This window comes from Schistocerca serialis, chromosome 5, assembly GCF_023864345.2.
Source record: "Schistocerca serialis cubense isolate TAMUIC-IGC-003099 chromosome 5, iqSchSeri2.2, whole genome shotgun sequence".
In the NCBI taxonomy this organism is placed as follows: Eukaryota; Metazoa; Arthropoda; class Insecta; order Orthoptera; family Acrididae; genus Schistocerca; species Schistocerca serialis.
The window spans coordinates 565,064,426-565,092,050 of NC_064642.1; the positions used below are offsets into that span (position 1 = coordinate 565,064,426).

The window sequence follows — 27,625 nt, forward strand, 5'->3', positions numbered from 1 at the left end:
GGGTGTAGTCATCTCCCCTGCTAAGGACAAAAGTCGTGGCAGCCAACTCCAGATTTGAGTAAAAGGGATACACAACCACCAACATAATCTCATATGCATTAAAACAGATATTAACCAGAATCAAAGAACTTTAGAAAAATTATCATTATTTTACTTAAATAATAATTATTGTTAAAATTATTATTTAGCAGAACCAGCACAGAATAATAATGTATTATTATTACCGCAAATTTGATTTGTTTCATAAAAATGCTATAACATGGACATCACTTATTTTTAAGGATCAAGTGTAGGTAAATGATGCAATTAAAAGGAAAGAAGCTGCTAGAGAAATGGGACCTCAATGTGCTTGCCACTGGAAATGCACAACAAAGATAGGAGAAGTGGCTTCCACAATATTTCATGGCTTCTGAAACTTTGGGAATTTGTACGTGCGAAACAACTATGTTATTTCAGTACCTCAATGGCACCTCCAAACTGCACCAAACAGAAAAAAAGGAAAACTGAGCAGTATTCTAGAAAGATATTTTATATATTCCGTTAAGGTGCAAGGAAAAGTCATCAAAGTCTGTACGGCAGCATTTCTCTCTGGTGTTGGGCTACAAAAATCAAGAGGAAGAGTGGAAAACATCGCACAGCAAGTTGCTAGTGGTAAAAAGTTTGTTAGAAAGAGCAAAGGGGCACCATGAGGAGAACACGTGTTCACGACCATATGCAAAGTACATCCACTTGTCAAAGCTACTACAGCAGGCACAGGCACTTGTATGTGGTGACAAATACATGGAAATTGAACACAGGTTTTTTATTTCTGATCATGTGACTCCCATCAGATATTCTGCATCCATTGAGAAATATAAAAGGTGACTGAAGAGCCCAAGAGGCAATTGAGCTTTCCAAGAACATAAGTAACTTATAAAGGGAAGGCAGGCATGGGCTTCCTGCTTCATGGTTTCCTGTCATCAAGGAAGTAAATACACGACAACAGTGCACAAGAAACACAAACTACAACCAGGAGATCACCTCTGTGGCATGACAGTCACAGTTTGATAAACATTGTCCTTCTCATGCTATGCCTGTTTCACTTTCTATCCAATAACAATGACCCACTAACAGTAGCCAGAAGAATTTTATTCAGTAAATCTACTTCTTTAGCATAAGCATAGGAAGACTCCTTTTCATAAGTGAACATGACACCGGTGCTTGACAGTGCTTGGTTAACTGTGAACACCAGAAGATCCTGAATAAGATCCCAGAAGAAGCATTTAAATATCAATCATGTAGAAGAAACATAAGAGAATGTCCTGCAAGATTTAACCTTCAATTTCATTATTACTGTCAACCTCTTCTCAGAATGATACTTTTTCACACATGGCAAATTTTTCCCATACTTCCAATCTTTTCACTTTGTCAGCTCTTTGGCTGGACACTCAAAACCTTCACATACAATGGCCAAACATATACACTAGAATGATCCAAACATAATAATATATAGTGCCTATATATTACAAAGTTCTGTAGATGATGTATAAAATTTGGCTGTGTTAACAATATGCAAACGAACTGGGATTTTTCCATCTATCCGACAAACTAGATACAAAGATTTATACTTTTATTTCAACATAATATAATGTTAGCATACATATATACACAAAAATCCATATAGAGCAATGTGTAATACTACATTTAATTCTACAACAAATTGTTTATGGTTCTGGTTGCACTCCAGCAGCCCGTGCCAATTCTGCCATTTCAACTGGAAAAGAGGAATAGCAAAACTTAGTGCATCCACTGCAGTTAGTGTATAAAAATAAGTGAAAATTTCATAGGAAACTAGTGAGAACTACAGCTCTCATATGAACAACTACTGCTAAACTTACTTTTACTTAATCTAGCCTTTTCTTCCTTTAACTTAGCGTCACGAATTGCCTTTTCTTTTTCCTCTATTTCTCGCAATGCAGCTTCTTTCTTGGAAAGCGATCTTTGTCTTGATGCCCCATAAAGCACTCCAGCCAAAAGGAAACTCCATCGGCCAAACTAAAACAAATAAAAAAAATCACATCATAATACTGCTATTACAGCAATAAACCATAGTGGTTACCAGAAATGACTGCAACCAGTCACCTTTGCTGCTGATAGCTTGCTTTTTTTTTTTTTTTTTTTTTTTTTCCACTACCAGTTTCGAATTAGCAAGTGACTCATCATCAGATGGTATACAGTTCTCAATGTTTGACTTAAGAATTACCACCGACTTGACATAAAGATGTAAGTAATTCCAGATATTGATCACAAATTGATCTCTACAGGGCTACAAACGAACATTACGTACGATTTGCTGGGCATCTCAAAACTGGTAGCGGTAAAATAAAAATAATTTACCATCACAAAAGGTGACTGGCTGCAGTTGTTTCTGATACCCATTATACACCAAAATCTCACCATTCCACATCCATAATGGAAAAAGCTTTAATAAACCATAGTTGTCCCAGGCATGTAGTTGCAATAAATACTTATTTTCTTCTGGGCACTGAGGCTTCTGTATGAAATGATAATTACATATTTCTTTAGTAACAAATTTTTAAAAACCCCAATCTTATGTATGATGCTAAGACCAGCTGTTGTGCAAATAATGAATAGTAAAGGTCAAAAAGTCACCAATTATATTATACTGAAGACATGCCTTTAACCTCATTGGAAAACTAGAAACATTAACTAGGTTTACGAACATTGCCAATAGCATCAGTTCTGCTAATTTTCTATAACAGATTACGTCTCTTCAAAAAGCAACAGATCTACATGTAAATGATCTAATTAATCCCTACTAATGATTAGGTTCTGAGACCCTTTAGTCCTATTTTAACAGAAGGCTGGATAGAAGAGTAAATAACTCCAAGACAACAACTCCAAATCTATTTTTTCACTTCTGATAGAGCATCAAGAATACTGAGGAGAAAAGAATATATGATAAATCACACAGAAAGTAAGTTCTACTCCTGAATCACAGCTACACAACTATCTTTGCCTTCTGTGCAAGCACCAGGAAAGAATGATTTAACTAGGAAGAAGCAGCAATTGTGTGGATTTAAAAGGGCTATACATGTAAAAATCTCAAGCAGTAATTGAATTCCTCAACTGTGTGAATCTTAACACCAGATAAATTTATGATAAACTGTGCAAAACTGATGAAGGTGAGGCAATGAGCATACTAGTTGTTAACAGATGAGGGGCTATTCAATTCAGGATGTGAAAATCCCACAGTCTATAGAGAAAAGACTTTCCACTGTGACAAAGAGGATATACAAAACAAACTCTGGAACTAAGGTACAAGTGCACTTAATATACCATGGCTTTCCCCCTGCATGCAGCTGTTGGTAACAGTTGTTGCAATGAGTGATTGGAAGTGAATGCAATGAATCACGAGTTGGTTGTGGGTAGCCAGTGTGAATACTCACTTGTAATTTGCTATTCTTTGTAAATAAAATTAGGCCTAACTGCTATTTTGTTCTGCAAGATTAGAATTTAACCACACCGTCCAAATTTTTATTGAAACTGCAAATGATGAACTTATTTCTCAGGCTACACGACATCAATCTATGGCAGCAACTTTATTTTTGTGTTAAGTCGTTAGCTTCACCAACTCTCAACCAAACTGTCACATTCAAACCCTATCGAAGCCTTGGACTTCATTGCTTAACAGGCTGTCGGGAAATTTAGTTTTCTTCCATTCAAATTAGTTGGGTTCACCAACTCAACCAAACTGTCACCTTCCCAATTAACCCAGGCCTTTGGCTATTCAACTGGTTAGCCTTTCTTCCCAATCTCCATTTTGGAAAAAAACCAATTTGCATATTCTGCCAAAAGAAATCATTAGATTCCATGACTCAATGGGTACACTATAATATGGTTGACTGGCTATGACTGACATAAACAAACTGCCAACAATAGCATGAAGCTGAAGAGCCTGATACATAACTGCACTTAAGTTAGAATTAACGTATTGATAGAAGCAACTGTGTATGAAAGTAGTGAAAGGTATACTTCCATGTTTCATAAATACTGCTTACTGCCCTTACATGTGTTCCTTTTTTACATGGCCTATAACTGTCTGTGTATACTATTCCTAAGTACAGAATATGTGTGTGGGTTACCTTTACAGTAATTCAGACAATGTGCTTGTGGTTCACATACATATTTATAAAATCACAGTCTTCGTTATCGTGCACTTCACAAAACAGAATTGGCTTCAGTGGGTAGTCAAAAAATAGAGGAAGAATAAAATATGTCATTCCAACCAGCAAGATGACCTTTGCATGGAATGAAAGTGATAGCACCGATATTGTGCACAAACAATAGTTCACTTTGAAATGTACATCTAAGACATCAGGGTAAAAGTTATGTAGCGGAGCCACCTTTTTCCATTTTTCACAGTTTAAGAATGCTTGTACATAACGTGCACCAAACTGCTCTTTGGAGACTTCTCTATTATCTAGTACAGGTTTCTGAATTGACTTGCCATTTTATTTTTCAGAATGAAAAGTGCTACAGGTCACAGGTCAGCCTGTCACCAGAGCTTTTATTTGGCATGTGACATTCTCTTTCGTTGGTTTCACCAACTCTCAACAAAATTATTCCCATTCAACTTAACCTAGACTTCGGGCTATTGTACAGATCAGTATTGCCATAACCAAGATTCAAGAGGAGGGGGCAATACTACACTCTAGACCAGGTTTGACCTAAAATGTGTGTCCTATGGAAAAAGACTTTCATAAGGAAAGTCTTGGCTACTTCAATGGGCTGATTTAAGTCTGCTATATTTAACTAGGGGAAATTAACTCCATTTCGTCCAAATATCAGAACTGGGGCTCTATATCAGTGCTTCGAGTGAAAAATATAGCCTAACAGAACTGTTAAGCAGCATTTGTGATTGAGGTGATATGGGGACTATTTTACATACATCACATTTTGAGAGTGGTTTATGTCCTCTGTTATGATGACACAGGTGACAGCGAACGAGTGGTATCAGCAGGTCCAATGTTTCCAATCTAATACTTTACCAACAGTTGCAGACACAGGACAAAGCACAATTTTTCATGTTTACTAAACACCAATTTATATAATTTTGTAGATGCACAGAGCAAATAATTTATGGAAGGTACACGCACTGCCCTCTTTTACACACGATCACTCAAGCTGTTTGTCACTCTTTTAAGATGCCTGCATGTAGCTTTATCTGCATAATCAAATGGCAAGCTAGAGGACGAGGCAGGTTCTCTTGATTATGTGTTACTTCTCCGGTGTGTTAAGTGTTTTTCAAATTCACTCTTTTATCCGTGTGCCCAAACGATATTCCCAAATACATTGAAATGTACATACATTTAGCATGATGCCATGATAAGTACCCGAGATTCAGGAATGGCATCACGTTATGGGGCTTCTTCCCGGTCCAACTGCATAATGTGCGCTAGAAGAATAACTAATTATTCCGATCTTTCTCCACAATTCTTATTGGAGCGACACGAGGCCTGAAGAATAAATTCGTCACCTAATACCGGCTTTTTAAACATTGTTACTAAACTCTCACGGAATAATTTGCACCTATAGTCTTGGCCGTTCGTGTTTCTCAACGCGATAACCTCCCGTCTACTGAAATGATCTGGTGACGTATCCTCTCGGAAAAACGCTGTCCGACATTGATGGTACAGTATATTGAACCACAAAAGTATTGCCAGATCCCTAATGGGCAACTTCCAGTCAGATGGTTAAGATCGATTTTTTAAATTATTTATTAGCTATTCTCACATCTACACATCCGATACGTTCACCGTATACACATCTTTCCGATGGGGAAAAAATCTCACATTCAATTTCAGTGAGAGTGTGAGGACTACAGTCCTATCATGTAAATACAACGCATGTTAAGTTAGAATTACTTTTTAATAATGTTTGTACTGAGAGAATTGTTCTCAAACGGCTTTTTTTCTTTTCACTTTTAGAATGATGTTTAAAAAAATTCTACCTTTATCAGAGGAGATACCCTCACTGGTGGTGGATGATCCGCCATGATTGCACGAATGGCCACAATTAGAAGTTCACAGATATTATAGCCTGGCATAGATCCTTAGTAAAACTCAAAGTTCATAAACATATAAGGTAAGTAAAAATTAAGGATTTAAATATATAAGCTGCATCGCTTTTTTAACTACTGGATTTCCACTTTTTTTACTTCATTTACATGGTCAATAATTTATGAATAAAATTTTTTATTTACTTCCTAATGAAAAATTTGATTATTTATTTCTCGAACGTAAAGAAGCAGTACAATTATTGTTTCGAAAAGGGACCTCGACAGGTATTCATGATCAGGGTTCCTCAGATTTTCAAATAAAATTCTGCTTTGTAAACGTGGAGAAATATCTCTCCATTTTAACACTGAACAACAAGTTGTGGGAATGTCTTTGATTGTCAACAGTGTTGTGTAAATAGTATCGTTGTTGTTTTGGTGTTACGAAACGTCATTGTCAATCAAAAGCGTGAAGGTTTAAGAGGTTTGTTATAGCTGTGACAGTGTGTGTTAACTGATGCTGGACTGGGAACGAAAGGTTATAAATAGGAAAAATGTTTCATTATTTACTGATGTTCCTGGCTCTATGTCACTGCGCACAGGCAGCAAGCGATTTCGACTTTGGAGACGCTCTAGCGCTTATATTGGGCTTGATTATTAGCATGGTTGGAATTTGCGCTTGTCTTGGTTGTTATGCAAGGAGAAGAAGCAACATGGAAACACTTTAATAATGATGACGTTCTTAACGAGGTGCGTTTTGTTACAACATGCACAGACCATGGTGTTTATTGTTACGAGTTTTACAGGTGTTAACCTCTGACGTTACTATGTAATTATTCGTTTACAGCCAATGAAAATTTTCATGATATATATAGGTTCAGAGCTAGGACTTAACCTGTCTCTGTCGTCCTGTTTGCTGACTACAGAGGCTTAGTGCTGCTCGCAGAGTTACGCGGGCGAAATTGGTTTTATTTTCGTTGTAAATAAGTTGGCGACATAAATACATACAACACAATTAAATCCCTCCACCCCACTACCTGTAACACAATGCCAAGTCTGCAGGGCGCAGTAAAAACAGTATAAAACGATAGTTCTTCAGAGTATAAGGTATTCTTGAATCAGATGACACACAATCATTAATGACGGAAGGTTGATGATAAAATCGATCTTCTATTTTTAACGGTCCATTTCATTAGCCACTTTATTGTCTTCGGGATTACTACTGGCTATTAAGGAACCTTCATAACTGCCACAAGGCTTGACATATTTATTGAGTTTAAACGTATTGCAAATTCAATGGACACTGTATACTTTAATTTTCCATTCATTTCACTATCTTAAGTTTCTTAAACGAAGCAGCCTTCCATAAATACATTAAATTTTGGTTTATTATGTTATTTCACCTGCCTTGTTGCTCACATTTCAATACTGTGCAATACAAAGGCCCAGTCACTGGTAAAGGTGGTGGCAGACTTTGATTTATTGGTAGAATCCTGGGAAAGTGCAATCAGTTTACAAAAATGATTACCTAAAAAATCATTTGCGTTATGCATCCTAGAATATTACTTAAGTATGTGAGAACTGTACGAAGTAGGACTAACGGGAAATATTGGAAGTATACAGAGAAGAGCAGCATAAATAGTTGCAGGTTTGTTTGACCCATGGAAGGGCGTTACAGATGCTGAAGAAATTGAACTGGTGGGCACTGGAAGATAGACCCAATTTATTGCCAGAAAGTGTACTTGCATAGTTTCAAGAAACAGCTTTAAAAAGATTACTCTAGGAACATACTAAACCCCCCATGTACTGCTCCCATAGGGATTGTGAGGACAAGATTAGATTAATTATGATACACCCAGAGCCATATAAACAGTCAATCTTCCTGCATTCCCTTAGTGAATAGAATGAGAAACTGTAATAAATAGTACACTGGAAAGAACCCTATGCCATGCACTAGTCTGCAGAGTATGGTTGTAACTATAGACAGTTGTTCTACGAAGAGAAAAACAAGAAATCTCTTTAGATGGCCAGTTCTTTCCTACTTTTCAATTTCATTTATTGAGCTGTATTTTCCTTAAGACAGATCGGTTCATTTCTATAGGGAATAGCTTGTCAGTAGCACTGGACTTCCCTTGAGATCTTGTCTGTGGTGATATACTGATCTGTAGTGTAGCATCAGGCCCAGATTAGGTTGGAAGGTTGTAATCTGGTTGTGATTTGGTGAAACCAACAGAAGTGACTGCAAGATAAAGTTCGTCGTAACAGGCAGATCTGTAGTGTAGGGGTATACTTTTGTGCCATATTTAACACTCGTTTTGGTTTATAAACTAAAATGCTGATGTAAATTCAGAATATCTATATTAGACAATAAACAAGTCTTCTGTGAGTATTTTGATGTCTAGTACCAACATACATCTTGCTTAAACTAGAAAAATGCAAGGGAGCTCCACTATGTAACTTTTATCTCAGCAGTGTTCATTCTTTTTATTAGAGATTCCCATTATTCACCCTCAAACCTAGAATTGTTGTGTGTTTTACTTCAAGAATTGTTGCCTCTGCATGAGAGCTGAATGTCAGTGTGTGCATTACTTACTTACTCACTTACTTTGAACAAACTTGGAGGTATCTCCTGTAGTTAAATTAGAGTTATTAGTGTATATCTCGAAAAGTGAATCTGGTACGGAAGACTGTGCAATACCCACACTACCGCTATTACTGTGATATTCATCCTCCAGAAGACTCAAAACACTTCTGATTTGGTACATTTCTGCCTATATTTCCTTCCCTGCTATTTTAGTCATGTGTCATTGTCACCATTGTTAGACCTGCTGCCCCACCCCTCCTCCTCCATTTCTCTTAAATTTTCAGTGTGGAGGCCATGCAGGGAAGATTGCTTAAAGAGGCATATGTCCCAGGCCATGCAGGAAAGATTGCTTAAAGAGGCATATGTCCCATCAGTTGGGTTATTTCATCCTAAGCACATTATGAGAATGATACACAAATGTGCCAAAAATCCAGTAGAGTAGTCAACCTGATGATGTGAGCTGGGTTGTGAGAGGGTGTAAAGTACCTACATGGTGATGGCCCCCTGCCACACATGTATCACATGTTTCTTAAGGGCTGTCACCTCCCCATGAATATCCCATATGACATGTGCATCTATATAAATGCTCTGTAAGCCGTTATACAAGGTGTGATTCAAAAGTTTCAAGACTTAACTCAGAGCTAGAAATTTATTGGACATTTAAGTACAGCAGACTAAAATTCTTCAAAATATGATCCTTCAGCATCAACACTGCCAGCGCGTCTTCCACTGTTCTTAGCCCTTCTGGAAGGCCTCAAGCGTCATGCTGTCAAGGGCTCTCATCGAAGCCTGCTGAATGGTATTGATGGAGTCGAATTGCTTCCTTTTTAGGCCTGTCTTGATTCGGGAGAACAGGAAAAAGTCACTTGGAGCCATGTCGAGGTTGTAGGGTGGCTGCGGCAATGTTGTCACATTGAACTTGACCAAAATTTCGGTGGCGGGGCGTGACTTGTGAGCAGGTCAAGTTCAACGTGACAACACTGCTGCAGCCACCCTACAGCCCCGACTTGGCTCCAAGTGACTTTTTCCTCTTCCCCCGAATCAAGATAGGCATAAAAGGGAAGTGATTCGGCACCATCCAGCAGAATTCGACAAGAGCCCTTGACAGCATGATGCCTGAGGCCTTCTAGAAGGGTTACAAACAGTGGAAGACACGCTGGCAGCGCTGTGTTGATGCTGAAGGACCGTATTTCGAAGAATTTTAGTTCACTGTGCTTAAATGTCCATTAAATTTCTAGTTCTGAGTTAAGTCTTGGAACTTTTGGATCACACTCTGTATGTTACATGACGGAGTTTACCACAAAAGGTCATTTCCTCCATATGAGCCTTAGTTTCTCTTATCTTGTTTTTGCAGTCTGTATGTAAATTTTACATTGGTGGCAATAGAATTGTTCTACAGTCGGCTGCAAATGCCTATTTTCTAAATTTTCTTAGTACTGTTATCTAAGTCCTGGACATGTATAATAAACAAGTAAATCACCACAACACTTTGTTTTGATTGAACCAACTGGTAACAAATCTAATGGCGCACCTCTGACTTGCTGTCCTTTAATCTGGCATGGTGAGGATTCCGCGCACTTGAGCAGTACTCAAGGATGTGTTGCACTAGTGTTCTGCATATGTTCTATTTTATAGATGAGCTACACTTTCCTCAAATTCTCCCAATAATCCAGTTAACCATTTTCCTTCCCTACTACCGTCCTCATACTTGGCTTGCAATGTCACGCCTAGATATTTAATTGATGTAACTGTGTCAAGCAGTGCACTACTAATACTTGATTTAAAAAAAAATACAGGTTGTTTTTCCTATTCATCTGCATTAACTTAAGTTTTTCTACATTTAGAATGAGCTACCATTCATTACACCAAGAATAAATTCCATCTAAGTCATACAGTACTCTTCTATGGTCACTCAGTTGCAGCACTTTGCTACTTATTAAAGTGCCATGAGCATACAGTCGTAGATTACTGTTCATCCTATCCCTCAGATCATTTACGTTTATAGAAAACCATAGTGATCGTATTACACTTCCGTGGGACATTATTGATAATTTTCATTATATCATACTGGGTTCTGTTACATAAGGAAATCTTTGAGCCACTCACAGACCTGGGAATGTATTCCATATGCTCGGATTTTTATCAGTCTGCAGTGGGGCAACATGTCAAATGCTTTCTGGAATGTGGAATATGCCTCCTCATCCGTGTTTCACAGGGTATCATAAAAGGGCAAGCTGAGTTTCACAGAAGTGATGCTGTCTAAATCTGTGCAGTTTTTTTTAGATAGAAGCATTTCTGCCTCAAGGAAATTTATTACATTCAAACTGAGAATGTGTTGAAACATTCTGCAGCAAACTGATGTTACGGATAATTGTCCATTCTTTTACCCTTTTTGTGTACAGGAGTCGCCTACAGTTTTTTCCAGTCTCTTGGGACTTTTCACTGGGTGTGATATTTGTAATAAACGCAAGCTATATAAGGTGCCAAACCAAATTGGGATTGCATCCATACCTGGTGACTTATTTGTTTTCAAGTCATTCATTTGCTTTTCCATGCCAGGGATACCTATATCTATGTAGTCCATATTGGATCTGTGCAACAGTCAGATGGTCGTATGTCTGTATGATCCTGCTATGTAAATGATTTCTTAAATTTGAAATTTAAAAGTTCGGCTTTTCTTCTTGTGCGTGCTATTGCCACTCCAGACTGGTTGATGAGTGACTGGGTTGTTGCCTTTGACCCATTTAGTGATTGTACATGGGACCAGAATATTCTCGGGTTCTCAGCAGCATTTTTTGCTAAGGTATAACAGTGGACGGCAGCCAAGTTTTGAAATTTTCTGTTCATCTTTCTCCACCAAGTGTCGGCAATAAATGAGATTCAGTCTACCTCCGGACACCTTGCTGTTGAGTCAAAGTTGATGGTGATTACTGCTCTCCTCCGGGTTGCAACAATTGGCAGCAGTTGCATTTCAATTTTACACATTGTTGCCCACATCAGCAGTTTGTAATACTTGGCAACATTGGAGGTGTCTGCCCTTTCTGCCACCACGTATAAGCAACCCGATCCTCTCCATGCTTTCCTACCACTGTCTGTCTCTGAACAGAAATGCATACTGGCATGTAACATGCACTGTAGGAATATGTCCCTATCATATCTGGGCTCAAGAAAACTCTTTCCACACCAGATAGCCATTGTTGTGGCGCTTTGGTAGCCATAGGGAGGACTATCATCAGAGGGGGTAGCACCAAGGTGGAGAAATTGTAATTAAAAGCATGCTGTTTGACACTGGTAGGTATATGACTCCCGCATCCTCATCTGATAGAAATGGATGGTACAGTGCAGAAACATAACAAACCCAAGGTACAGCCCCCCACCCACCCTCCCCTTTGCACTCAGTGGGAGGGGAAATGATACACAAGACAGGGAGAGAAATATTCGCAAAGTTCCTGGCCTTTACTGTGGCAGACGATGAATCCTTGTTGGCTGCAGAACCTTTATTCCTTTGTGAGAAAAACTGTAAACAAACTCAGAGGCATTATTTGCAAAAACAGACATAATGTCTGATCGGATAGCAGCAATCAGTCAATTTTACAATGTTACTTATAATCCGTCTTGATTGCAAAATTTTTATTCATATGACCAGTTTCAGTTCATCTAGAACTATCTTCAGACCTGATATTTCGGTTACAGGAGTAAGCAGTCCAAATCCAGCAACTTTCACAGAAATATCAGATCTGAAGATGGTTCTAGATGAAGCGAAACCGGTCATATGAATAAAAATTTTGCAATCAAGACGGATTATAAGTAACATTGTAAAAATCAGAGGCATTACTTTGATGGGGGAGGAAATGTGAAATGGCCTTATATTGATTGAAATGACATTCCTTGCTTGATCATGGGCCTTACTCTCCTGCAGTAAATTTGGTGACATTTCTGTTAGTCATGCCTCACTGGAGCTGTGTTGTGATTCAAGGTGTAATTTTTCTATGGTGGACTACTTGCAAACCTAGAAAACCAAATTGTTTACATTGTTTGCTGTAGGGTACACATGGGAGTATTTATTTAAGCCTTTGATATTGAGCCGATATGAGAAAAAGTAAAAATAATGATATATTGATGTAAATGTTTAAAATGCAAGCATTTTCACCATAATTTTAACTTTGCATAAATGATCCAATGTGTAAATACTGAGAGCAGCTGGTACACAAAGCTTGCAAATAGCACCCACTTTGCACCAACTGTAGAGAGTAATCCCTCTGCTGTTTAAGACTTAACAAGAATTTAAGAAAGAACACAAGATGTGTGTTTACAAAACTCGTGATTGTCTAATGTACCAGGAAGCTAGAAAAAAGTATGATTGTCTCCATCCTGTTCAGAAGACAATAATTTTGCACAAAAGGTAACTAATCCAGCCTTTACAACAAAGGTGAAAGCTCCCATCACCACCCCCACACAATCAGTGCTAGAGACACTGGCAGCTGGCACACACCTCTTCACATGATGGAGGGACTCCTTGTTACACCCCTGCCCATCTCTTCTACATTTGCTCAGGAGACTTCAACCCCCTTATCCTCACACACATTCCCATACAGGAGTAATTTTACTGGCTGATATCCCCCAGTGGATGGTTGTTCACCCCCATGGTTCTAATCATCCAAGCCATTGTAGTCTTCATCCCATTTACAGCCAACATCCATGGAAGGTGCAGATAATTGACCTTTCTTTCAAATTCACAAGAAGAAAAGGAAAAAAGAGACGATAAGACTAAAGCTGAACCCACATAATGGGTTGCTTTCACAGCTCCCCCTTTTGTGCACTTTGTCCACAAATACAGCATGATATGTTCCTCATTGCATACGATGTTTTAGACCTTTGTGCTGTCCAACAGGTGTTCAGCTGGTGCTGAATGAGTACAACAGTTCAGAAATAATTTATACTGATGGCTGAAGAGTTGATGACTGAGCTGTTCATGTCTTCACATATATTAAGGGCAGTGAACAATACAGCTTGTGGTATAGATGCAGCTTTTTCACAGTGGATTTGGTAGCCGTTATGCTACTCACCACATTTGCACCCATGAGTCTTCCTTAATTTGTAGTGGCTCCATGCACAGCTTACAGACTGTAACTACTGTTACCCTTGACACTCATTGGTGCTCACTATTGATAATCTTCTCTGTGACCCTTTTGATGATGCACCTGAATCTCAGATTACGTTGAGATCTTGGGGAATTCACTTGCAGGCCAGTTAACCAAAGCAACTACCAAGAAGCATACCTTGGAAATAAGTTACCGGGACCTGAACAGTAAACAACTGCATCAGCATCGCCTGGAGGCATGGAATATGGAATGGTGTTCAGTGGCCACCATCAATAAGTTATGATCCATGAAATAGTCCATGGTCGCGTTCAAATTTTCATTTAGAGCATTGTATTTTTGCTAGACTCACCAGAATAACAAGGATGCATCCTTAGACAAACGGCACCACCTCGTTGTAGGTGTGAACACTACCATCCCCTCCACCTCCCACTGGTAGCATGTCCCCACCAAAATTTTTACTGCTGTGCAACAAACCCTGAAATTCATTAGCCTTAGTCATAGCTATCTACACCCAATTGGCAGCCTAGGTCTTAATGTTTTAACTGACAGTATGATTATCTTACTTATGAATTTTCGTTATGTGACCTCGTCAGCTGTCGTTGGTGTCAAAGGGTACCTCTCGCCTCGTGATCAGCCCTGAGGCTTCAGGCTGCCTCTGTGTGATGAATCAGTCTGAATCCTGACCCTTTTAATCTCTTCAAGTTTTTGTATTTCTTGTTGGTGTAATCCATGTGTGTTATTTTACTACTTCCTGTCGTATTGGTGGTTTGATTTTCCCTTCACTCTTTTACACTGAACATTGGAGGGGATAAGCACTGGTAGGACGTGGAAGGCATGATTCCTGCCATGTGGGAATTCTGGGAGGGGGCTCTAGTTGCACTTGTTTAATGCACTTTCCCCACCTCATGCTATTTTATTGCCATTGCAAGGCTGTTTTACCTATATCCTTCCTTTTACTTGTTTCATTATTCTAGATGAATTATTAAGAAACTATTTGGCTGACTACCCTTTTCCTTCTAGAGGAACTCTATTGACCGTGATGGAAGAACCGATGACCCCATAGTTTTACCCCCTAACCCAGATCCAATTGAACCCTTGCTACTTCCAGTAAGATGATAATTGCAAACTGTGATGATGCTTCTCTGACATGACAGCTATGTGCTTATAGAGTACCTTTCATGATAAGACACAGTTTTTTTTCTCTAGGCATGTCATGTTCACTGCAAAACAGATTGGTGGAAGAACATTCTCTTTGTAAATAGAACCTGTTTGACCTAGCATGAAGAGAAGCTAGAATTAATTATCATGCATCAAACATACCTGAAAAGGAATGCTTTTGGATGAGACAGTGTCCATGTGTGTAGTGATCATTTTTGGTGGACATAGGCAGATCCATGTCTTTTCACATGAAACTGTAATTGTATAGGTCTTCAAATAAAACACACTTAATTTGTGAGTACATCCTTATTCTTCTGCAATGACTTCATCTTGTAAGCTAGGAGGTGCCAGTTGGAACTGCTGACCTAAATCTTGTAGAACATGTATGGAATGCTATCTGGAGGCATCCTATTACTCACATTCGTGCTCAGACTGCTTTGGCATTGAGAGTGCCAAGTATGGCATTCATTGTGTTCTGTAGAGCCGGTGCTCACCAACATTAAAAGAATCATGAATTATTGTAAGTGCTGCATTGCTGACTCATGCAGGAACTCTTCATATTGTTATTATTTGTCTGGACTGCAATTTAAGTAAAGCAGTAAATAAAAGTTACCAAATGAGATTTCGTTGGTGGGGGGAGGCTGAGAGAGAGAGAGAGAGAGAGAGAGAGAGAGAGAGAGAGAGAGAGAGAGAGAGAGAGAGCACTACTATCAGTACTCTAATAGGAAATCTGGGTAAAACATAGACAATGGGACAATGAAAACTACACTTGAGCAGTGCTTTAGTTTTCCTTATTTCTGTAAATCACTTAATGCCCATGTCAGAGAAGTTTTTTAAATATGCTATTTCTGTTTCTCTTGCCAGTACTCCTCTGGCAAGCCAATGCTTCATACTGGCAATGACTTTGATACTGACAAGACATCACACTCCTCTCTTCCTTTGAAAGAAGTAAAAACAAAAATGTTACAAGTCATTATGTACGATGTAGAATGTATGTAAATGAATTAGATAGAAGTATGGTAGGATACATAAACATGTGGCTCTGTCACTTTATCCAACAAAACACTATGTGTGTAGACTCTGATACAGAACAGTTATTAAAGTGAAGTATGATTTTCAAAAGATAATCCGATAATGTGCCAAGTGGTATATTGTTAACTTAGCTAACTGAAAATGGATGTTAAGCTTTATTGGGAGTTACACATTCATTAACTTAAGCTACTGTGTACACCATCATGGTAGTCTCCTCTATCACAAATACTGTTATGTGAAAGCTTCCTTACTCAATAGGTACCAGTCCTAAGGGATACTCAAACTATGGCTCTCACTACCTTGGCTTACAAATCTGTCCCTTTTTTTGCCATAATAATTATCACTAATTTTAAGTATCTATTTCTTCTTTTTTATGGAAGTAACACATTACATGTATTAACTAAAAGTAATGGAATTAATTTTCAAACATATACTCTTGCAATATTTAGCAAACTTTTAATACATTTTCTCTTTGACAGATCCGTGAGGAAGACAGCAGGACTACTAACCTCATAATTGAGTCTCTTTAAGTAATAATAATAATAATAATAATAATAATAATAATAATAATAAAACGAAATCGTAAGAGGAAAACGAAATCTTAAGACAGCCACCAGAACAAGCACAAATAGATCACGAAGTGACATACATGTTAGATATAGAAGAAAAATTTCAGCTGACATATATAGAATACAAAGACACAAATACAGATATTAGACCATTCTTGCATAGACCCCCAAATAACCAACAAATCAAAACAACAACACTACTATCAACACAATCATACACAACAAAATAAATGAAAATACAACTATGGAAGAGTTACAACTACTGGTTTATAAAGGAGCACTCACTACACTAAATGCACACTAGGCAGAGATCAGAACCAACCAACACACAGAAAAACCCACTAAACCAGCATGGCAACACGGGCTATAGATCAGAATAAAAAAACTGAGAAGAGACATCGGACAGCTAACACAATTTATAAGAAATGAAATATCAGACAAAAAACGAAAAAGGTTAGGTAAAATCTCACAACAAGAAGCGACAGAGCAATTAGATGAAAAGAAGCAGAAATTACAAGCATTGGCCAAACGACTTAGAAGATACAAAAAGAGTGAAAATAGAAGGAAACAAAAGAAGCAGAAATTACAAGCATTGGCCAAACGACTTAGAAGATACAAAAAGAGTGAAAATAGAAGGAAACAAAACCAAACATTCAACACAAACCAAAAGAAATTTTATCAGACAATAGATAACACACACATTAAAATAGACAATCCACCAAACATAACAGACATGGAACACTTCTGGAGCAACATATGGTCAAACCCGGTACAACATAATAGACATGCATGGTGGATACAAGCAGAAACAGACACATACAAGATGATACCACAAATGCCTGAAGTGATAATTATGCTACATGAAGTCACCGAAGCAATTAATTCTACGCACAATTGGAAAGCCCCTGGAAAAGATAAAATAGCAAATTTCTGGCTAAAGAAGTTCACCTCAACACATTCACATCTAACTAAATTATTTAACAGTTACATTGCAGACCCATACACAGTCCCTGATACACTTACACAAGGAATAACTTATCTGAAACCTAAAGATCAAGCAGACACAGCAAACCCAGTAAAACCAGTAAAATATCGCCCCATAACATGCCTACCAACAATATACAAAATATTAACTTCAGTCATTACACAGAAATTAATGACATACAACACAGAACAAAATTATAAATGAAGAACAAAAAGGCTGCTGCAAAGGAGCACGAGGATGTAAAGAGCAACTGATAATAGATGCCAAGGTGACATATCAAGCTAAAACTAAACAAAGGTCGCTACACTACGCATACATTGATTACCAAAAAGCTTTTGATAGTGTACCCGACTCATGGTTACTGCAGATATTGGAAATATACAAAGTAGATCCTAAATTGATACAGTTCCTAAACATAGTAATGAAAAATTAGAAAACCACACTTCATATCCAGACAAATTTAAATAATATCACATCACAGCCAATACAGATTAAGCGTGGAATATACCAAGGAGACTCATTAAGTCCTTTCTGGTTCTACCTTACTCTGAACCCACTATCCAACATGCTAAATAATACAAATTATGGATATAATATTTCTGGAACATACCAACACAAAATCACACATTTACTATACATGGATGATCTAAAACTACTGGCAGCAACAAATCAACAACTCAACCAATTACTAAAGATAACAGAAGTATTCACCAATGATATAAATATGGCTTTTGGAACAGACAAATGTAAGAAAAATAGCATAGTCAAGGGAAAACACACTAAACAAGAAGATTACTTATTGGATAACCACAGCGACTGCATAGAAGCGATGGAAAAAACAGATGCCTAGAAATATCTAGGATACAGGCAAAAAATAGGAATAGATAATACAAATATTGAAGAATAATTAAAAGAAAAATATAGACAGAGACTAACAAAAATACTGAAAACAGAACTGGCAGCAAGAAACAAGACAAAAGCTATAAGTACTTATGCTATACCAGTATTGACCTATTCATTTGGCGCAGTGAAATGGAGTAACACAGAACTAGAAGCATTCAATACACTTACACGATCACAATGCCCCAAATATAGAATACATCACATACATTCAGCTACAGAAAGATTCACATTTAGCAGAAAGGAAGGAGGAAGGGGATTTATCGACATAAAAAACCTACATTATGGACAGGTAGACAATTTAAGAAAATTCTTTATAGAACGAGCAGAAACTAGCAAAATACACAAAGCAATCACTCATTTAAATACATCGGCTACACCATTGCAATTTCATAACCACTCCTACAACCCTTTAGATCACATAACATCAACAGATACGAAGAAAGTAAATTGGAAAAAGAAAACACTACATGGCAAGCACTCGTATCATCTAACACAGCCACACATCGATCAAGATGCATCCAACACATGGCTAAGAAAAGGCAATATATACAGTGAGACGGAAGGATTCATGATTGCAATACAGGATCAAACAATAAACACCAGATATTACAGCAAGCATATTATTAAAGATCCCAATACCACAACAGATAAATGCAGACTTTGCAAACAACAAATAGAAACAGTGGATCACATCACAAGTGGATGTACAATACTAGCAAATACACCAGAAGACATGACAATGTAGCAAAAATAATACATCAACAACTTGCCATACAACATAAACTAATAAAACAGCACGTTCCCACTTACAAGTATGCGCCACAAAATGTACTGGAGAATGATGAATACAAATTATACTGGAACAGAACCATTATAACAGATAAAACACCATCACATAACAAACCTGACATCATACTCACCAATAAAAAGAAGAAATTAACACAACTAATCAAAATATCCATACCAAATACAACAAATATACAGAAGAAAACAGGAGAAAAAATTGAAAAATACGTCCAACTGGCTGAGGAAGTCAAGGATATGTGGCATCAGGATAAAGTTGACATTATACCAATTATACTATCAACTACAGGAGTCATGCCACACAATATCCACCAGTACATCAATGCAATACAGCTACATCCAAACGTATATATACAACTACAGAAATCTGTAATTATTGATTCATGTTCAATTACCCAAAAGTTCCTAAATGCGCTGTAATATATACCATACAGTTAAAAGGAAGTCACACTTGATCAAGGTCCGCGTCACTTTCCATTTTTAACCAGACATAACGTCTGGGAAAGGAAAGAAATAATAATAAATAATAATGAGCAGCAGCACTGTACTATTTCAAATATTGTATGTCTGAAGCTCTCTGTGTGGGTTGTACAGTTACAGGAAAGTTACTGTTTGTAATTATTTTAATTTTATTTCATTCCATTTTTTTGAGTATGTAGTTATAAATTGATCACTTTTGATCTATATCAATCCCCAGCAAAAAGTGTAAGATTTCAAACAGTTACATCTTTGACCATACATTTAATATGTTGACCCAGTAGAGCTCCCACCCACCAGAGGCATCACTCTCTTCCCAACAAAGCAGAAATACATTTTAACAAGTTGAGAAATAACTGAAAGAAGCATCTTTTGCAATCTTCTATTTACAGAAGCAGGAACAGTGAGCCATATCTGATCCTCTACCATGTTACATGTATGTATGGTCATAATTTGTTGAGTGAATGTTGCATTTTGGCCTCTTTGAATGATAAGTAGTGTACACACATTTTAAGAAATGTTTTATTGATGTCACAGAGTCAATCAAAAATGGCAAAATCTTGTCCAAAAATAAAACACCTGTTTTACACCAGCTCTTTCAAAACTCTTTTGTATGAAGTTGAAAAAGTGCTAACAAAAATAAATACTGTAAGACATATTTGTATTGTAGGTCTTTAAAGGAATCAAACCAGTGTGCTTTTATTCACATTAATTTGCAACATAAATGGCATTTGTTTAAGGTAACTCCTTCATGTCTGATATATTAATACACACTGATGAGCCAAAACATTATGATTCCTGCCTACCGTGAGATTGCATACTGCCTGATGGCATTGTAGTCACATGACACATGGTAAGAAAAGTATACAAGTTAAGCAGAGATGAATGGAGAATCATTTTAGTGACAATATGAGCCACAGAAGGCAAATCCACTAATGTATGCAACTTTGGAAAAGGCAGATTGTTATGGCCTGGCACCTGAGTACAAGCGTCTTGTAAACAGTGAAGTAGCTTCCACATGCTACTGTCATGAGTACTTATGGAAACTGGTGAAGGATAGTGAAACCATGAGTAGGCAACAAGATGTTGGACATCCACACCACATCAAAGAACATAGAAGTCAGAGGCATGCCTGCACTGTTAAGCTTAATGGTGGCAATCTGTGGCAAATCTAACAACAGACATTAGTAGCAGAGGCACAGGTGTTTTGTAGTGCCATTCACATTGTTGAACATTGGGCTCTGCAACAGGTGACCCCTGTGTGCTCCCATGTTGACCCATCAACATTGTCAATTACGATTGCAGTGAGCGAATATCTTTGGCATTGGACTGTAAAATAGTGTAAACACATCACCTGGTGAAATGCATTATAATTCTTGTTACACTACGTGGATGGTTGTATCCAGGAGTGCCAACATCCAGGCAGATAGCTGCTCTAAACATGCCTCATGCCACAAATGCAAGCTAGGTGAAACCAGTAATATGCTATTCACTTCATCTACAGTGGGACCTGTGGTAATAATCAAAGGCACCATGAGAGTACGGACTAATGAACATCATTGCAGACTACTTGCACCCTCCATGCTTGATGTCTTCCCTGATGATGGAGGTATCTTTCAGCAGGATAACTGTCTAAATCACAAGGCCAGAACATGCTACAGTGGTCTGAGTAGCGTGATAGTGAACTAACGTTAATGTATTGGCTCAAATTTGCCTAATCTGAATCCAACAGAACATGTCTACGACACTATAATACCACCAGCCAGTAATTTATGGGAATTATATGATCCATGTGTAAACATACTGTGCTACAAATCTCAGGAAACCTACCAAGGCCTTGTTGGTTCCTCCAGTGCAGATCAGACGTGCACAACTACTCGCCAGTTACGCAGCACACATTCGTAGTGCTCCTGAGCATCCGAATTACGATCTCCTTTTCCTCTCTACGGCAGTCCATCTCCCGTATCAGCAACCCAGGTTGGGGCTAACGATTGCGGTTCGTGTGCGGTCCCTTCTCTTTGAACTGGAGTCCTTCCATTTACCACCTCTTTTTGTGGTCCATTCACATATGCCTCCATGGTGTACACCTTGGCCACAGCTTCGTCTGGACCTGTCATGTGGCCTTAAGGACTCCGTTAACCCTGTGGCTCTGTGCAGTCACTTCCTCTCGATTCTTGATGTGTTCCGGTGCTCTGAAGTGGTTTACACCGATGGCTGATGGTCACATAGGCTTTGCATACGTTCACGATGGCCATATTGAACAGCATTCCTTACCTGATGGCTGCAGTGTATTCACTGCAGAGCTGGTGGCCATTTCTCGTGCACTTCAGTATCTCCGTTCATGGGACCCCTGGTCACGTCGGAATCCTAGGAAATGAACTTGCTGACAGGCTGGCCAAACGAGCTACACGGAAACCACTTCTGGATATGGGCATCCCTGCAACTGACCTGTGTTTGTTATTATGCCACAAGGTTTTTCAGCTTTGGGAGACGGAGTGGCAAAATTTCAGTACGCACAACAAACTAAGAGCCATTATGGGGACCATGAATGTGTGGAAGTCCTCAATGCGGGTTTCTTGCAGGGACTCCGTGGTTCTCTGCCAGCTCCGCATTGGCCATGCCTGGGCGACCCACGGCTACGTCCTGCGCCGTGAAGACCCACCTCAGCGCCCGGTTGACAGTGGCCCATATTCTTCTGCTCTGTCCTCCTTTGGCTGCCCTGTGTGACTTTTTCTTCGGTTGCCGGACTCGTTATCATTGATTTTAGCAGACAACGCCTCATAGGCTGATTTGGTTGTACATTTCATCCGTGAGGGTGGGTTTTATCATTTGATCTGAGTTTTAGTGCATGCCCCTTTTCCCTCTGTGTCCTTCACCCTAGTGCTTTTAGGGTGGAGGTTTTAATGTGTAGCAGGGTGACTGCATTTTCCTTTTTATTTTTGTGGTCAGCCAGCCAATGTAATCTGCTTCCGTGTTTTACTCTCTCCTAACTGTTTCTTGCATCTGTCTGTTGTTTCCTTGTCCTCTTTTGTTCCTTTTAGTGTTCGTTGCCTTTCCTTCATTCTAGTGGTCTTTCCTTTCTTTACATTTTGTGTTATATATCTCGTCTGTTCTATTATTATACTTGTGGCATTGTTTTATTAGGAACAAGGGACCGATGACCTCATAGTTTGGTCCCTTTTCTCCTCTTTTTAAACCAACCACCCAACATTGTTGGTTCCAAGCCACACAGAGTTGTTGCTGTATTGCATTTCAAAGGTGGACCAGTGTGCTACTAAGGAGGTGGACATAATCAGTGTAAACCTCAGTTATTGTGAAACAATTGTAGAAACTGCCTTTTATGTTATAGTTTTATAACTAAATATGTATATGTAATATGTATGTTCCTTCTATGGCTAAATTTGAAGATTTAATTGTAGTGTGAGCAGAATTCAAAAACATTGTAAAATTGCCCATGTAGTTGGTCAGGTGAATAATTTATAGTCCAGAATGAAGGGAGAAAGGAAGATTGGATGTAATGTCCTGTCGACATTAAGGTCATTAGAGGTGCATTGTGTCAAGTTTGGCGAAGGAAACTGGCTGTGTCCTTTCAAAGGAGCCATCCCATCATTTGCCTGGAGTGATTTAGGCAAATCACAGAAAACTTCAATCTGGATGGCCGGATGCGGATTTGAACCATCATCCTCCTGAATGCAAGTCCATTGTGCTAACCACTGCATCACCCCGTTCGGTGCATCCAGAATGAATTTTCACTGTCCAGCAGCATGTGTGCTGATTTGAAACTTGCTGGCAGATTAAAACTGTGAACTGAACTGGACCTGGGTCCACGAAATACATAATTCAGGTCCACGAAATACATAATTCTTATGTTCAACTTCTGGTGGTCTGATACACAGTTCTAATTTACTTGAAAGTTTCAAATTCTGTAGTACTGAATAACACTGCCTTGCACAAAAATAAGTTGATACTCTTCAAAAAATGTTTATTGAAGCCACCAGTATTGGTTGTAACCAGATGAATCAACTGGTGTTTTCTCCATAATGCCTAAAATAAAGTCCATTTTCATTTTCTGTTGGTCTCATATTCTTACAGTTATACATTCTGTTTGCACTTTGATGTTGTGTCCTGTTGCCATTTATCATTCAATCTGTAATTTCCATATTTAGTTTTCCAATATTTTCTTATGTCTCGTAACTGAGTTTCACCATTTAAATTGCTATTAGCATAATGTTGCCCTTCCAAACCCCCCCCCCCCCCCCCCAACTCTTTCTCCTACACTTTTTTTTCATAGTGTTTCCTCTTTGTTCCTCCACCATCCATCCACCCCTCATAATACTCTGCTGGCTAATACATCGCATGTAGTACCAGCATTGCATTATAATTTTGTTGTGCTATTTATTTTTGAAAAGAAAATGGTAATGTGTGTTTTATAGATGCCTCAAATTAAAGTTTTGGTTGATAGATACTCTGGTCCTAATCAGACATTTGACAAATACCAGAACTGCCTTTTAACTGTGTGTATCCCATGCAAGTTTTTCCCTCAGTGCAGATCTTTATCAAATTCCTTTTTTTTTCTTCCTTTAATAGTACAACATGAGTAATATGTTTGTTGTTAAATTAATGTTAATTACTGATAATTGTTTCTTTTGCAGGTTTATTGGCATTAAATGCAGCACATTGTGATTATGGAAGAGAAAAATGTGATGTGAAGAATTGAGAAGTCATTTTTACACTTCACTCAACTTTATGGCTTTTCTTTGTGCCTTTAATGAATGTGCCTGAACAGTGGAATGATTTAGCAGATACTTGTGGAAAAATTGTAATTTCTCACCTTTGAATACAATTGTGTGTAGACATGTCAGCTATAGTTTTAATTCTGCACAACTGGATATCCAGTATTTCTTTAGTGTTAAGTTACAGTGTGCCTAGAAATATTGTACGCCATGTTACATGACATGTGCATTTGATGTGATATAACATTTTGATTTTTACTTTCAATAAAAAATGTAATTTGTTAAACTTTCTTGTACTGCTGGTCTTATATATAAAATTTTTGTTTGTATTGTTAGGAACAACTGTGAGGTAACGGGAGCATGCAGCATAATATTGATTGTTAGTTTCAGTAGAGTGGCTGGTGAAAATTAATCAGCAACCACTGTGTCAAGTACCTATGATTCTTTATTATTAATATTCTTACACCTCAGATAGACAAATGTTCGTCCTGACAATTTTTCTAATTTGATCTTCTAAATGAGTGGTAGCCCAGACATCTGTTTGTTCAATACTTAATCATTAAAAGATTACAATGGAGTATAACAACAAAAATAATCAATTTTTTGTAATATAGTTGGATGGATAAAATATCTACTCGCCAAGCATCAACAGGAGAACACACATTAAAAAAAGGTTTTACGGATGCAAGTTTTTGGAGCCAGTGTTGCCTTCTTCTGGCAGAAAGGTTGAAGGAGAAAGAAGAGGGGTGAAGGAAAAAGGCTAAGGAAAAGGGGTAGAGTTTGGAAAAGTCATCCAGAAACTCAGATCAGGAGAGACTTGCCATGGGAGACTTATCCCATCTGCAAGTCTCCCCTGGCCTGGGGCTCTGGATGATTTTTCCGAAATCTACCCATTTTACTTCACCCCTCTGCCTTCCTCTTCAACCTTCCTGCCAAAAGAAGAAACCACTGGCTCCAAAAACTTGCATACATGAAACCTTTTTTTAAAAAAAATATTTTTATATATGTGTGTATTCTCCTGCCACTGCCTGATGAGCAGATTTTTTTATCTGTGCAATTACATTTTAATGGGGTATGTGTTGTCTTCACATTTACCTAAGCAATCCACCAAAGTCATTGAAGATCTGTGTAAAGCAAGACCTTCGGACAATATCTGTGGAGCAGATTCCAATATGTGGAGCAAACTGTCATCATGCATGTTAAAAAGGCCCAAAGATATTTTCAATTTTCTGGAATTCAAGAGAAGAATACTCTAGATTTAATTTGTAAGATATCATTTCACATCATCTCTTACCACCCTCGTAATTACTTATAAATTGTTGCTGATGTGACTAAGAAAGAGAACAAAAGTGGCTGCATAGTGGTTTACTCAATCATATCTTAAAGATCCATTTTCCAAAAGAGTTTATAGCTTGTGACACAGAAGTAAGTGCAGTTTTGAGGGAACTGGAGCAGATGGTACATATTTCGCTGCAAAATGTCTCATCTGCTCAGATTCCCTGCACCAAAAGCTGGAACTTATCAGTTACATTCAATGCAGTCATCTCCATCTACAGGATGTTCTACTAAATGTCAGGAGATGAGGGAACACTGAACAGTGAATTGCTGGATGTAGCAGCCAAGTATCTACAGGGGCAAGCTATATGCTTTAACATCCCTAGCCTAGAGTATTTTAATTCATAAGACAGTGGGTGCAAACTTAACTTGGTTACCCAAATTTCTTGTGTCCGTGTGTTCAACACACAAATAGTTTTGGATGGCAGATTTATGTGAGTGTGGGTGCTCAAGATACAAAAATGGCTCTGAGCACTATGGGACTCAACTGCTGTGGTCATAAGTCACTTAGAACTACTTAAACCTAACTAACCTAAGGACATCACACACATCCATGCCCGAGGCAGCATTCGAACCTGCGACCGTAGCGGTCGTGCGGTTCCAGACTGTAGCGCCTTTAACCGCTCAGCCACTCCGGCCGGCCGTGCTCAAGATACCCGAGTTATGCCTCATTCTGCATGGAAATACTACTCTGTATGATTCCCTCTTTCAATATTTTCTCTAGTTATCGCAGCAATGAATCAGGTTAACAGAATGGTGTTGCCTTTATGCTTATGTACCATTAACAAAAATACAACATTTAAAGCATTAGAAATCAAACCTCAGACTTCCAAAACACATGAATGATGACAAGGAAAACCAAATTTCTTCTTACTGTTGTACATTAGATGCTGAAATAATATGTGTCAGAATAAAATAGAGGTTGAAATAAATCGACAAAATCTTTATTTATTATTGAAATATACAGTTTAGGAATTTACTTCTTAAAAATGTCATTTAAATGCAATCCAGCACACTTACAGCACTCATTTAAATGATAAGCAAATTTTGTTTGATGGCTCAACATGTAAACATTGGGATGGCTGCCACTTTGCTGTGGATATTTTCTTTCAACAGCTCCAGAGAAATCAAATTATTGACATAGACTTTAGGTTTGTCATATCACCATAAGAAAAAATTCCATTGGGCTCAAATCTGGACTGTGTGGTGGTGACTTTGTCACTCGTCCTGAAGGTCAATTTGCCAATGAAAATTTCACAAACTACAGGATACACACATTCGATATGTGTGCTGTTACTCCATCTTGCTGAAACAATGTTCTTTGGTCATAATCAGGAAATGTTTGCAATTTGGGCACCAAAAAATCGTTTAACATTGCCACATAACATTCCGAATTCACTGTAACTGCAGACTGCACTTGTCCATGAAAAAGTATGAGACAGTTATTCTTCAGTCCGACAACACAGCCCATACTGTAACTTTTTGTGAAAGAAGGTGTTTCTCATGCTTCTGTTTAGGAGTTGGTGCACTGCAATTGTGACAATTTTGCTATTGAAGTGACTGTTCAGGTGAAAATGAACCTTGTCAGAAAACAAGATGTTAAATGAAAGGCATTCAGTCATACCATTAATAAACTACAGCCTATGTCTGGCACCCTAGGCTTTAATTCTTGCACCAATTGGATTTTATAAGGATGTAAATTAAGGTCTTTTTGCAGAATTTGGTGCAGCAATGACCTATGCACATCAAAGAACTTGCACACTTACGAATGGAGACATTAGGAACATCCCGAACAGAACGATTTACTCTCCAGAGATTCGCCCGTTCTTGATGAGCTTGGTCATCCAGCAGCAGAGAGGAACTCATCCTGCAACAGATCTTTTAT

At 38.2% G+C, this 27,625-nt stretch overlaps 1 protein-coding gene and 1 long non-coding RNA gene across 2 annotated transcripts; one reads left to right on the top strand and one right to left on the bottom strand.

Moving 5' to 3' along the window:
• Positions 1 to 1,592: 1,592 nt before the first annotated feature.
• LOC126481486 (ATP synthase subunit e, mitochondrial) lies at positions 1,593 to 6,145 on the bottom strand. Its single transcript, XM_050105267.1, has 3 exons — positions 6,014 to 6,145; positions 1,878 to 2,034; positions 1,593 to 1,753 (listed from the first exon to the last, which is right to left on the bottom strand). The coding sequence occupies exons 1-3, from the start codon at positions 6,107 to 6,109 to the stop codon at positions 1,704 to 1,706; spliced, it is 303 nt and encodes a 100-aa protein (XP_049961224.1). The 5' UTR covers positions 6,110 to 6,145; the 3' UTR covers positions 1,593 to 1,703.
• A 311-nt stretch (positions 6,146 to 6,456) lies between these two features.
• On the top strand, positions 6,457 to 24,691 carry LOC126481009 (uncharacterized). Its single transcript, XR_007587497.1, has 2 exons — positions 6,457 to 6,808; positions 24,325 to 24,691. It is a non-coding gene; the product is annotated as an uncharacterized LOC126481009 (long non-coding RNA).
• Positions 24,692 to 27,625: the final 2,934 nt, after the last annotated feature.

Coding starts and splice junctions, on each gene's coding strand:
- LOC126481486 (XM_050105267.1), bottom strand. CDS start 6,109: ATGCCAGGCTATAATATCTGTGAACTTCTAATTGTGGCCATTCGTGCA. Junction 2,035..6,013: donor GGGTATCTCCTCTGATAAAG/GTAGAATTTTTT, acceptor TATTTGTTTTAG/TTTGGCCGATGGAGTTTCCT. Junction 1,754..1,877: donor AAAGGCTAGATTAAGTAAAA/GTAAGTTTAGCA, acceptor CCTCTTTTCCAG/TTGAAATGGCAGAATTGGCA.